The following is a 13,399-nucleotide window of genomic DNA, read 5'->3' as shown; positions in this document are numbered from 1 at the left end:
TAATGATTATTGAACCGATGGCAAATTTTTCACAATACATAAATACTTAAATTTTCAAAACATTCAAATTGAGGGATGAAACCGATTTTTATGCCTGGCTTTGACCTGGCTGTTCCAAATGTATAGCGCTTTTCCAGCGCAGCATGGGCAGCATCGTTAATGGTATGGCGCTCAGCAGTTGCTTGGGTAGCCATGAGAATATTGCCAACAGCATGGGCAGGCCATGCACAATTAACTGCTGGGAGAGGGACTCGCGTACGTTGCGCCAGGAGCCACTGTTACGGACAAAGAAGAAGAAGTATAGACACAAGACATCACAGATGAGGAAGATACAGATAAATATGCCACAGAGATTCTGACGGGCATGAGCGCAAAAGGCATACATGCTGGACATGATGATAATAATGGGTATCATTAGCTTCAGAACGTAGATGAAGCCAATTAAAATTATGGAGCACTCGCTGACAAAGATGCGCGCAACGCTCGCATCAAGCGAATTTATATTCGGCAGAACTCCAGTGCCTATCATAGAGAAATAGGCATATATCAGAATAAGCACAGCATAGCGGTAGCTTCTGTTTATGTGTCCCTCGGGCGTCAACGATTTGTCCGGTGTCTGCTCATCGTCATCTTCGCTGTCCTCAACCGCCGATTGCTTATAATCCTCGTGCACTTGCACACCCAGCAAGAACTCTGTGCACAGCAATTGCATGAACATGGACTCGTACGAGAGGCTCATCAATGTGTATATTGTGCTCAAATTAAAGAGTATCAGCTGCACACGATGCCGTGGCGTCTTCGTATCACTATAGGGTATAGAGATTAGGGCATAGAATACATAGCCCCAGGCAGTGCCCTGCAGCACTGGAGCGAGCTCCTTTTTGCAGAGGCGCTGATGCACCAGGTAAGCGCCCAGCAGCAAGGCCGCGCCATTAATCAGCCAAACGCGACACGCGTGCCGCTCGCTCAGCAACAGTGGTCGCAGCATTGTCACCAGCATGCTCAGGCACAGTAAATACGGACTGTTGTGTCCAAAATCGGGACGCTTCACCGTAAACCCAGTCAACAGGGCGACCAGCGCCAGCCACAACCAAAAGCGTAGCCTGGGCGCACGGGTAAAGGCGCGTCCGTTGTTCGCACAGACCACAATCAAAAAGCCCAGCGAGATGAGCTGCTTAAAGAAATAAGTAGCAATCAGCAGCACCACAGTGCCGCCAATCCAAGCCAGCTGAATGATCGGCGCACGCACGCAGCCGCTGTTCATGCCACGCTCCTGCAACGCAAACATCCAAACAGGCAGCGGCACCAGCAAATAGAAGCTGATGCAGCAGGGCACCCGATCCAAGTAGCAGGCGAGCAACACCACAATCTCCAGCAGCAGAAGCATTATATTGGTTGCATTAAGCCAATGCTGTTTGGGCGCACTCATGGAGCGAGTCTGCTTGGCCAGCAAATAGTAGAACCAGCCCAGATAGGTTGCCAGGCAAGCCACCACCACGGGTATGCGATAGTATACCCTATGATATTCAATGCATTCCAATGCCAAATGTATCATTTCCTGGCTGCATAACATCGCATCATTGCCGCAGCCCAATTGCATCTGCCTGTGGAATTGCTCCTTATATTGTTGTATGCGTCGTCGATCGAGGCGCTCAAATCTAGGCAACCAGTTGTAGATCTGACTACGCTGCTTCAGTTCGAGCACCCGCTCCGCCTGCGCCAGCACTTGCATTGTATTCAGATGCATTGAATACGCCTCGTACTTTACGCTCACATTCATCAGGCCCAGCGGCAACATGGCACGATTATTCATCGGCGGCGGTAATCCAATCAGGGCGGACATCAACGGCGCCAGCTGTGTTTGCTGCACTTTCTGCAATTGCATCGGAAAGGCATCGCTGTTGATCGACTGAACTCCTCTAATGGGAGACTCCACACGTTTGATGCCAGCGCCCCAAAAGACGAAGGGCGTCTCTATATCAAACTGACTGTCGCCGCTGTGAGTACCTACAGGCGCGACATATTTATAGGAGATATTTTCTCATGTCCATTCTAAAGTTAAGATAAACTTTTACAGAGTGTAACTGTTAGGTAAAAATTGCAAGCACGATAAATGAATGTAACAGGTTCGTTGTAAGGTTATATGCTGTTGAATGTTGCAAGCAATAATAGTTTCAGCATTTTTACATATTAATTGTAAAGTTAACCTGAAATTTGCAAGCGCGGTTGATGTTAAGCAAGCAATATTGGCTGGCATTTTAACATGTTCTTTGTAAGCATGAACTTTGACGAACTCAGTTTCTTAATATGTGCAAAAAAAAATGTATCTAACCAAACCATCGAGCATAAGTTAAGAAACTTAAAACGCATAGTTAAATTAGTAAAATACGAGAACCTACCTTTGTCGGTCATGCCATGATCGGATGTCAGAAGGTATACCGTACGGCTGTCCTCAAAGATGTGCTCAAATAAATCGTATAGCTTAGCAACGGTCTCTGCATTGTCGATAGCCTTTAAAAACTCCTTGCTATTTATCTTTGACTCATTGCCAACGCTATGAACATTCTCAAAGTCCACAAGGAAAACCGCAGGCAACTTATTTCCAGCAGCCTCAGAGTCCAGGTTATCTAGCAATTTACGCACCTTATCGTAGATCCACTGATGACGTTGATAGCTTTCTGTAAAATCTAATGGGGTGTGCATATCTAAATTTATTGGCACTCCACCGTCGGGTAAAAGCTTAAAAAACTGCAGCACAGATTTGGCGCCCCAGGCCCACGTGGCGCCCGCCGTGCGATTAAGCACCGTATCGAAGACCGTGGGATTGCTTTTAAAGTTCGTCATGGCCGAGGCAGCATCCTCGTCGAAGCCACCGAAGATGGCAATATGGCCTGGACGCGTCTCGGTTGGAGCACTGCCACGCGATATTCCCATCAGGCCCCGCTCCAAAAACATATTCTTCAGCTGCGGCACGGCACTTAAATTGTTCCGGAACAATGATTCGGCACGCAATCCATCGACAAGGAATACAACCAGACGATCTGCTGGCGGCTCCAAGCCCAACTCACGATGCCCAGCCTGCGGTCGCATGCCATTGATTATCGATGTTTTGTAATAAATCAGAGTCAAAAATCCGAGCAGCAATATATGCACCAACAGGGCCAAAAGTTTCCACATTCTTGAAAAAACAATAAATAAAACAGTACTTTTACAGAGGTGACCTATCAATGATTGAGTATATTAGTTGAATTCTTGCCGTAGGCAAAAGATCAAAGCTTGCTTTCTTTCAAGAAATTTCAAGGATACAAAACAAATCAAGTTAGAGTTCTCTAGGGGAGTGTGACCGACATAGAAATACCCTAAATACATACACAGGGTGTCAGCTGTTCGCAGCTCCTCTTTAGAAAATTTCTTGTTTAAATAACTTTTTTATTGTGCGAACGTTCGGTACTTAAAGCTAACATTCTCATGTCTGTCTAAGTAAAGAGAATGAAAAAACTTCTCTGAAAATAAACTAAACAAAATTATATTAGTGAACAACAAAATTTAAAAAATTAAAGAATTTTATAGAACAATAATCTTTAAGATCTTTTCTATCTTTGTAGGTCTCTTTGTAGGTCTCTAAGTCTCTAATGTGTAACGCATAGAAGGAGACATCTCCGATCCCATAAAGAATATATATTCTTGATCAGCATCAACAGAAGAGTCAAAATAGCCATGTCCGTCTGTCTTGTTTTATGCGAACTAGTCTCTCAGTTTTAAAGCTATCTTAATGAAACTTTGCAGAAGTCCCTTTTTCTGTTGCATGCAGCACATATGTCAAAACCAGCTGGATCGGACCACTATATCATATAGCTGCCATAGGAACGATCGGTCGAAACTTTAATTGTATCTTGACCAAACTCGGCTTTTATTAGTTTTACTATGATCCTCATATATATGCAAAATCCTATTAAGATCGGACCACGGACCAGGTTTTTGATCAAAACCCATTTTTGGTTATCAAGATATCTTGACCAAACTCGGAATTTACTATTTTCCCGGTACTTCTTAGATACGGGCAAAGCATTATGAGCATTATGAAAAGGGTGGGTCTGCAAGGGTATTAGATCTTCGGCATGCCAAAAATAGCCCTTCATTCTCGTTTTTACATAAGATCTATCATTTTTACTGAGTTAAGTCGGGAGAATATGTGTTCTTTCCAATGTAAATAAAAATACCACTAGTTAAGTTTTGTTAGATCTAAGAAGCTAAAATGTGACTAAGAAGAAACCAAAAGTATACAGAGCAACATTTTCCTTCAAAATATGAGCGCCTTTCACGCCAGCTTGTTGACTGATTGATTATGAAAGTATTCCCTAGGTCTAGCCTATTATTTCTGCTTATTCCTACTGACATATTAGCTCTTGACAACTCAAAGAAATATAAAACACAATCTTTTCGAAATGCTGATTACGTACGGGCATGCATTCGTTGTGCAGCTGCTACTGCTGAGCTCCGTGTACGTCATCTACTTTCAGTCCACGATCCTTACGGGCTTAGAGCCACAAAAGACATTGCTGAAATATGCGCCCGCCGATCGCCTGGTGGTCTTCGTCATCGATGACCTCAGCGCCAAGGTGTTCTTTGAACAACGCTGCCGTAATGTTCCTCAGCTGAAGAAGATCTTTCTGCATCAAGGCCAGGTGGGCATAAATCGTGTGCGTGTGGCCAGCAAATGCAGATCGGCGCATCTCACGCTCTTCTCGGGTCGTTACGAGGATCATCTGGCTGGACTGCAAGGCATCACCTTAGACACCATCTTCAATCGAAGCACACGCAGCTTTGCCTGGGGCTCTGCGGAGCTGCTGCAACATTTTCAAGCTGTGCATGAAGTGTACACGCATCCACCGGATATACCGGGCCTGGGCATTAGCTCTTACAAACTGGACGAGTGGGCATTTCAAGCAGTTCGAAGTTTTCTGCGAAAGAAGGCGTCCCAGCTGGAGCAGCTCCAGGGTGTGGTGTTCTTTGTGCAGCTGTTGAGCCTGCGGGAGGCAACTGGATTCCGTATGTACCAGGAACAGCTTAACTATACGCAACGTCGGATTTGGACCATATATCAGCGATTTGAACATGCATTTCCGGATCAACGCACTGCTTATTTACTGACGTCCGATCATGGCAGACCAGAGAATGGTGAGCTACCAGTCAACAGATGCAATAGGGCCAATACGATCAAGCCGCACTCTATTACAGGTTATAGCAATGGCAGCAGCAATCAGGAACTGGAGACACCATTTATACTTTGGGGCGCCGGTGTAGCCCATATCAGTGCCGGTCCAGGTCGCAGCTTTGTTGCCAACGAGCTGGGTCAACGCCTGCCGCTGCACATCCTCGAGTCTATACAGCTGACACCGCTAATGAGCGGCTTACTAGGTCTGCCGACGCCCGTACACAATCGTGGTCAGCTGTCCGCGGGTCTGCTAAATGACAGCATGCATGAGGCACACGCCACATACAACAATGCGCAGCAGTTGCTCAACCAGGCGCAGTGCGTCTTGCGCCAACATAGTCGTGGTCTCCTGTCCAACCTGATGCCCAGACATTGGCTAAGCGAACAGCTGCTAAAGTCATTCCTGAACAACGCCAATTTGTTGTGGCGCCAGCAACGCTTCCTCACGCTGACGGAGTACAGCGGCAATCTTATGCCCACGGTGCTACAGTGCATCGATTACTATGTACATTATTATCGCCGTGGATTGCTTCATGCCAGCGCATGTGCTTTTTTGGGCTGGTTGCTGCATTTGTGCGGCGTGCCGACAGCCAATTGGGGCAGTCTGCAGCTGCTGCTGTGCAGGGCGTTTTTGCATCTGGTCCTGCTTCTGCTGCTTCTGTTTGTGCTGCTGCAGCGTGTGCCCTGGCTCACGAGTGGCTTGCTGCTTCTGCCTCCCCTGCTCTGGACGCGGGCGATGGAAACTAACGTGGAGTGTCGCCTGACCAGGCACCAGCTGCTATCCATGCTGTTGGCGCTTTGCTGCGTCGTTGGCTTCTTTTTTCGCCGCTTCATAGCGCTCATTTACCTAGGCTTCGCCTGCTACCACAATCGCAGTGCACTTGTGCAGCGCTCCCGCAGCGCTTACCTCTGGTTTTTGTACGTCTGCGCGCTAACAGCGTTATCCTGGCTGCCGCCGGCGCTGGGCTATTGGCAACGCAATTGGCTTTTGGTTAGTCTGCTGATTACCTTTGTACGTCCCCTTGTCTGTCGCTCGCTGCACTGGTCCTCGGCCGTGCACAAACGTTCGTTGATTTGTAATGGCCTCGTGCTGCTCACGGCTGCGCTACACGTCCTGTTTAGTTCGCAGGCGCGGATGTTGCACCTGATCGCCCGTGCGTATGCATGCTATGTCTTTTATCCGTATTATCGACAACAAGGCCTCGAGGTCATCGTCTACAATCTGAGCACGTTGTATGCACTGATTTGTACATCTTACGAGTCCTTAGTCATACAGCTGCTGGCTATGGAACTTCAGCTGGCGCTGCGCCTTAAACAGAAGCACGGCGCTGGAATCAGGCGGAATATCACCCTGGCAATGTACATGCTGCTTTATAGCTGCTACTCCTTGTTTGTTATTGGAAACATAAAGGCAGTGGACAGATTTCGCTTCTATATGCGTTTCGCGAACTTTGGTTGCTACTCGATGCTGGTCAATGGAGCCCTGATTGCTCTGAAGCTCCTTTTGCCGATTCTACTACTGCTCTGCATCATTTGTGCCAATTGCGAGATTGCTTGGCCATATCGACAAGAAATCTTCCGCAGACTGCTCATCATGTGCAATGTCATGGCGCTTGTTTTCCTTTTTCATGTGCGCCCTGGATACATCTGGTGGGAGGATTTGGTTGGCTTTCTCCATTTTAGTTTTGTACAAGCATTACCGTTTTTGTTACTGCTGCTGTGTTATTTGGCGCATTTTATGCTGAGTGAACACATAATGGAAACGCCACAGCTGCCCAAATGGAACGTGCACATCTATTAAAATAATTAACTATTAAACTCATTTTCCATGTTGGCAACAATAATGCGCGCGGAAAAGGTCTGTTAACCCATAACATAATCCTGTTAAAATCGACACCTGACACTTATCGCACTATCGATATTTATGCAATGCTGCGCTCGCACAAAGGCGAACGATATGTCATCTATTATTGCTCGGCTCCTCACATCGCGCAACACGCAGCTCCACGAAAGAGATATATTTTTGTCAAAAATTTGCCAAATTAACACATAATTGTGTGCCAAACCAAACGGTGTGGTTAAACGAATTGTAGAAGTATATTAACGTAGCCAATTAACCAAATGGAAGAACAAAAGCAACTCTTATTTCGATGGCTACCTTTCCCTTTCCAGTTTATGTAGGAAATAAACAAATATCTAATTGGAAAACAGTGTTTCCACCAACACAATAAATGCAACACATTTGTGCGGGCGCAGTGTGTGTGTGTGTAAAACGAAACTAAAAACGTAAGAAAGCATAAAAAGTTAACGTGAAAACAACTATTGCGCATTCCACGGAAACAATTCAGTACCAACAAACAACGGCAATCAACGAGAAGAAGCAGACCGAAAGGTAAGCAAAAAGTGGACGTGCATGTGTGAAGTTAGTGAGGGAGGAGAGGGGGAGGCGGCTGAGGGTGCTGTGCTGTTAATAATAACAATTGCTCAGTATTGTACGCACACACTCATAGACAAGCAATCACAGCCGCCATAGTAGCACACAGTGACACTTGTTTTTGGAGCGCGTAGGCAAAATGGCAGCCAAGAGCAAAGCCAGCGCTTTTGGTGGGTGGGCCGCCGCTTCTGTGACGTATGTATGTGTATGTGTATTTATATTACTCAATGAAACCTTCACATTTACTTGGTCTAACTAAAGCCATGAAATATTTATTTCTGATAAGAATAGTAACAACACGACCTCGCCAGCTTCGCCATTACCATCAGAATTGTGTCGCAGTGACTTTCTTTTTGCCCTGCAGCGGCTGCATTTGCACTTTTGTTTGTTCGCCTTTTTTGCGCTCGTTTACTCGCTTTTTGTTTTGCAATTAAGCATTCATTGGGCACTGAAAGCCAGTTACACACACAGTTGCCTCAATTAGTTAGTCGCCTGTCATTAGCAACTCAAGCTCAAGCTGCAACGTGAGCTTAGGCGACAGCTAGAATTTGAGTTGGAGCTTCCGGTGTCCAATTTTAAGAGTAACGTATAAGAGGTCGCATGGCCAGACTCGCGCTTCCTTTTTATACCCTGAACCCATTGAAAATGGGTATAAAGGGTATAATGATTTTGTGCAAATGTAAATGTATGTAACAGGCAGAAGGAAGCATCTCATACCCCATAAAGTATATATATTCTTGATCAGCATCAATAGCCGAGTTGATGTAGCCATGTCCGTCTGTCTGTCCGTCCGCCTGTCCGTATGCATGAACGCAGGGATATCAGAACCTATAAGAGCTAGAGCTAGAAATTTAAGCTGAGTCCTCCTAGTGATTGCGCAGATCGAGTTTGTTTCCGATAATCGATAACTTACTCCGTTTCCAAGCAATCGATAAAAATCGATATCGACATCATGTTCTTTAGAGCTAGAGTTACCAAACTTGATATGTTGCTTCTTGGGTATTATATATATATCAAGTATCTTTCATTTTATTCCTATCGCCACCTCCCCGCTACCACCACACAGCTATAAATCAAGCTAATAACCCAACTTATATTGCCCACTAATTTAAGCCACAATTAATGCAATTGACTTTTTAAGAATACACAAATATTCTATAGTACAATAAGATATACTGTACAAAATTTCATTAAGATCGGTTAAGAAAAAACCAAAGTTATATTTTACTGCGCAATTGGATGGGGCAGCTAGCGAAATTGTAAGAATTTCTGTATACATGTACACACACACACATGCGCGTCTGCTTCGAATTCTATCAACAGCATTGCAATTGCGATTGTTTTCTGTGCTACTATTTTAATTCGTTTTTTTTTTCTCAATACACAATTATTGCTATGGCTGTTGGGTAAAGGCAAAGCAAGTGGTGCGGTCTGTCGCGAGTTCGAGCCCTACCGGGGAATTTTTTTTGACTTGAGCTTTAACTTTAACTTTACTTACAAATTATTTAATACTGCAATATATTAAATTTTCGTTAACTCGAAACTCTTACTACAAAAACACATATCGCTCAAATGGTTGCTTTTTAATACTACTTGGTGCTTTTTCTGATCACTGTACTTCAAATCCTTGTATTATACTAGTAAATTGAATTAACTGTAACAGTTTATATGTATTAAATCAGGTATCGCTCATCGGTTTGGCTCTTTGTGCTCAATATTTTATGCGTTACTATTCCCCTTTTCAGCTTTAATACCTTTGCTGACTAATTTACAAGCATTTCAAACGCTGTAAATAATGGCAAATTCTTTGATTTTTATTCCACTTGTCGCCTATGTGTATGGTACCTATATATATATACATATATATATATATATATATGTTTATATAGTGGTCCCCTAACTAAAACAGTTGTGCCGCCTGTTCTTGTGTCTGTCCGTCGGTCAGTTTGGTTTGGGCTTTTAGGTTTCACATAGGCAAATTTGCAATTAGTTACGATGGTTCCATTAATTCGCGTGCATCACAGAAAAAGAAGCGCCAGCTTGGAGGAGCTGCTGCAGCTAAATCGAATGAGGTGGGCATATAAATAAAATAAAAATATAACAAAAAAAAAAAAAAAAAAAAAAAAACAAATATTCAAGGTGTAATATTATCTTAGTTATCTACTGATAAGTTAATGTTATAAATAAACAATAATAATCATATCTCCCTAGTTAACCGAATAGATATACATACATATTTGCCTATATATGATATATACTTATATATCCTATATATGAGTAATGTTCGCCCAAATTGTGCTAAACGAACCAAATTGAGAGAATGATTGAGAGATTGTCAAACTCACGTTGATCGCACTTAATTGTGCAGTTTTTCATTGTGCAGATACAAACATCAGATTATTAATGCAAATTGTCTTATGTTTTAGTACTTGGGTGCGCAACCTCTCTCTCTTTCCCTCTCTCTCTTTTTTTTTTGACTTACACACAAAATATATCCATAGTCGCTCTCTCAGTCCACCTACACGCTTTTAGAAATAAGCTAAGCTGTTTTTCTTTCTATACCCTGTACCCTTGCATAAGCCAGGCATAATAAGCTCCTGCAACAAATCCACATTAGGCAAATGTAAACATACACATTTTTAAACATTATATTTAACTGTATTATAATCAAATGAATGAAATTTTAAACAGCCTTGATTAGAAGAAATGAATTCTTTGAGTTGTTATGTGTGCATCAACCAATATGTTTAATAGGCAGCTTAATACAGCGCATATTCTTGCCGAGCAATATCGATAAGTTCAGTCTTACATGCTTTAATGTGGGCGTATTTTAGTTTTGTAATAATTTATGGATTTAGTTTGATATCGTTCTGCCCAGCACATTCGACACAGATGGCAACGCCACCGCGCGCTTTGGATACCATCTCGCTATGCTCCACCGTGTCCAGTTGCCCCGATCGCAATGGTTTCTATGGCGGATTCCAGCGCACCGACAAACCCAAGGAGCCGCTATCCAAAGCACAAATCATAGCGCGAGAAAAGAAATGGCTTTATATGATTGAGAATTGGTCCATTTATATGTCCAAGAACTATAAAAAGGTTGGTGAGCCATACAAAACAAAAATCCCAATATGTACCTAATCTAAATCCCACTGTTTTCACAGATACGTGACAGATGCCGCAAGGGCATACCTAAATCTGTGCGTCCCAGGGCTTGGTTTTATCTATCCGGCGCGTATTTGCTGAAGAAAAAGAATCCGAATGTATACGTGGAGCTGCTCAAGAATCCGGGCAATCCCTCGACCATAGAGGAGATCAAAAAAGATAAGCATCGTCAGTTTCCGTTTCACGAAATGTTTCTCGACGAGCAGAAGGTGGGCCAAATCGAGCTATTTAATGTGCTGAAGGCCTATTCGATATATAATCCCAAGGTGGGCTTTTGTCAAGCGCAAGCGCCAATAGCCGCATTCCTATTGATGCATTTGCCGGCAGAGGATGCCTTTTGGGTATTTGTAAGCGTATGTGATGTGTAAGTAGTCCAACTCAAAAATCTCAATTAAAACTACAGTCTCATTCCCGTGCAGTTACTTGCAGGATTATTTTATACCTGGTCTCGAGGTGATACAAAACGATGCGGGCATATTGGAGGGCCTGCTTAAGAAAACCTGCCCACCCGTCTATCGTCATCTGCAGAAGCACAAAGTGGAGCCGCTGCTTTATATGACCGATTGGTTTCTGTGCGCCATGACTCGCACCTTGCCCTGGGAGACGCTCTTGCGTGTCTGGGATTGCTTTCTCGCCGAGGGCATACGCGTCATCTTCAAGGTGGCCCTGGTAATCATTGGCGCCTCGCTCAGCCGGCACAAGGTGCGCAAAACGTGCACAGGTTTGTGTGAAACGCTCGCAGTGTTGCGCTCCCCGCCCGAACACATTATGGAGGAGGAATTCGTCATAAACAATATGATGCGGCTCAATTTGCGTGTCGAGGACTTTCAAATAGAGCATACGCGTCAGAAGGTGCGACGTGCCAAGCAAAAGGCGCAACAGGACGGAGCAGCGGGTAGCGGAGATGCCAGCACCAGCAGCAGCAATGGCAGACGCAATATGCCCACGCTGTGAGGCTCCGCAATAAGAATAGAAAACCAACAACAAAATTGTTACTAAGGAAACACACACACAATACATAAGTTTCATATATTATATAAAAAACAAATCTAAATGCAAAGTCGAATAATGAGAATGGCGTGCACAAAAGAAAAGGAACTGACATGTAAACTTCGAAACGATTATGGGGAAAACCACAATGAAAAACTGTTTAAACAACAGTCAATTAGCTAACTTTCATTCCATGCACATACGATAATGTATTTGGCAAAAGAAAACAACCGTTTTTTTAATATTAAAAAGGAAAATATTTTTTTCTAATTTGTATTTTATTAATTTACATTATTTTAACAAGTAGTTGCAATTATTATGTGCGTGCAATTTGTTTATGCTTTTCAAAAGTATTTATTATTATTTATTGTACTACATAAAACTAAACAAAAACAAACGAGAAATCAATTTTAGACTTAGCGTTCTATTAAACCGTAAACATATCGTATTATTATCATATTAAATTTAATTACAATCACATTTCATTGACAGCTGCAATGACACATGAATTCTCGATCTGTATTACAAATATACTATGTATATATATTGATTTATATATATATGTATTATTTTACTATTAAATGTTTAACTTCTTTTTCGGTATGTTTTTAACAAATGCAAATATGTCGTTGATATATACATACACACATACACATATTAAATTGAAAAACACTTTTGTGGGGTAGTTATAGGGGGTCGTTACTCGAAATTATTAATGAAAAAATAAATGAAAATACTATAGCTAATGAAAATACAGAAAACATGCGTCGTTCGATTTCATAAACAATTTGAGCTTGGATGCCTGTACTTAAAAAGTTACATCGATTATTTCGTTACCAGGCAGCAATCTTGTATATAATCTTGTAATATTCTTGATCAGCATCAACAGCCGAGTCGATATAGCGGTCTGACGGTCTGACCGTCTGTCCGTCTGTCTATTTCTATGCGAATTTGTCCCTCAGTTTTAAAGCTATCTTAATGAAACTTTGCAGAACTCCCTCTTTCTGTTGCACGCAAAACATATGTCAAAACCAGCTAGATCGGACCACTATATCATATAGCTGCCATAGGAACGATCGGTCGAAAATTAAGCTGTATGAAAAAACAATTTGTTTTTCAAGATATCTTAACTTTACTATGCTCTTCATATAAATGCAAAATCGTATTAAGATCGGTACACTATATCATATAGCTGTCACAGGAACGATCGGTCGAAAACTGGGTTTTTGATTAAAAACCTTTTTTGTTTTTCAAGATATCTTACCCAAACTCGGCATTAACTATTTACCCTGTGCTTCTTAGATACGGGCAAATCACTATAAGCATTATGAAAAGGTTGGGTCTGCAAGGGTATTAGATCTTCGGCATGCCGAAGATAGCCTTTCTTTCTCGTTTTCTTTAAATATGATTACAATTTGTGAAAGTTTCACTTTTCGCGCCATCCATTCATGCTTAAAGCTTTTAACATTACATAAAACTGTTAACATTGGCGCCACTTTAAATTACAGCTGGTAAATACAGCATATATAATATCAACATTTGTTGATAAATTTTGATAAACCCATTGGTCCGAAAATATCAATCTAATTTTTAAC

The 13,399-nt window shown here is 42.5% G+C and overlaps 3 protein-coding genes across 6 annotated transcripts; 2 read left to right on the top strand and 1 right to left on the bottom strand.

Moving 5' to 3' along the window:
• Position 1: 1 nt before the first annotated feature.
• LOC115767926 (GPI ethanolamine phosphate transferase 1) lies at positions 2-3,235 on the bottom strand. The gene is made up of 2 exons (XM_030712296.1): positions 2,400-3,235; positions 2-2,007 (listed from the first exon to the last, which is right to left on the bottom strand). Exons 1-2 carry the CDS (start codon positions 3,175-3,177, stop codon positions 89-91), a joined length of 2,697 nt encoding a protein of 898 aa, XP_030568156.1. The 5' UTR covers positions 3,178-3,235; the 3' UTR covers positions 2-88.
• Positions 3,236-4,064: 829 nt separating this feature from the next.
• LOC115767887 (GPI ethanolamine phosphate transferase 1) lies at positions 4,065-7,036 on the top strand. Its single transcript, XM_030712252.1, has 2 exons — positions 4,065-5,178; positions 5,239-7,036. Exons 1-2 carry the CDS (start codon positions 4,446-4,448, stop codon positions 7,014-7,016), a joined length of 2,511 nt encoding a protein of 836 aa, XP_030568112.1. The 5' UTR covers positions 4,065-4,445; the 3' UTR covers positions 7,017-7,036.
• Positions 7,037-7,533: 497 nt separating this feature from the next.
• LOC115767888 (TBC1 domain family member whacked) lies at positions 7,534-12,544 on the top strand. 4 transcript variants are annotated; one of them, XM_030712256.1, is made up of 4 exons: positions 7,534-7,607; positions 10,528-10,748; positions 10,814-11,178; positions 11,234-12,544. In XM_030712256.1, the coding sequence occupies exons 2-4, from the start codon at positions 10,542-10,544 to the stop codon at positions 11,766-11,768; spliced, it is 1,107 nt and encodes a 368-aa protein (XP_030568116.1). In that variant the 5' UTR covers positions 7,534-7,607; positions 10,528-10,541; the 3' UTR covers positions 11,769-12,544. The 4 variants fall into 4 exon arrangements, with proteins under 4 accessions (XP_030568116.1, XP_030568115.1, XP_030568113.1 ...); XM_030712255.1 differs by having other exon boundaries at positions 10,508-10,748; XM_030712253.1 differs by lacking the exon at positions 7,534-7,607 and adding an exon at positions 9,704-9,721 and having other exon boundaries at positions 10,508-10,748.
• Positions 12,545-13,399: the final 855 nt, after the last annotated feature.

The sequence above is a fragment of the Drosophila novamexicana genome, unplaced genomic scaffold (assembly GCF_003285875.2).
Source record: "Drosophila novamexicana strain 15010-1031.04,08,12 unplaced genomic scaffold, DnovRS2.1 tig00001488-arrow-arrow-pilon, whole genome shotgun sequence".
NCBI lineage: Eukaryota > Metazoa > Arthropoda > Insecta > Diptera > Drosophilidae > Drosophila > Drosophila novamexicana.
Note: the sequence above shows the minus strand (reverse complement) of the source record. Positions and strands in the feature narration are given on the sequence as shown.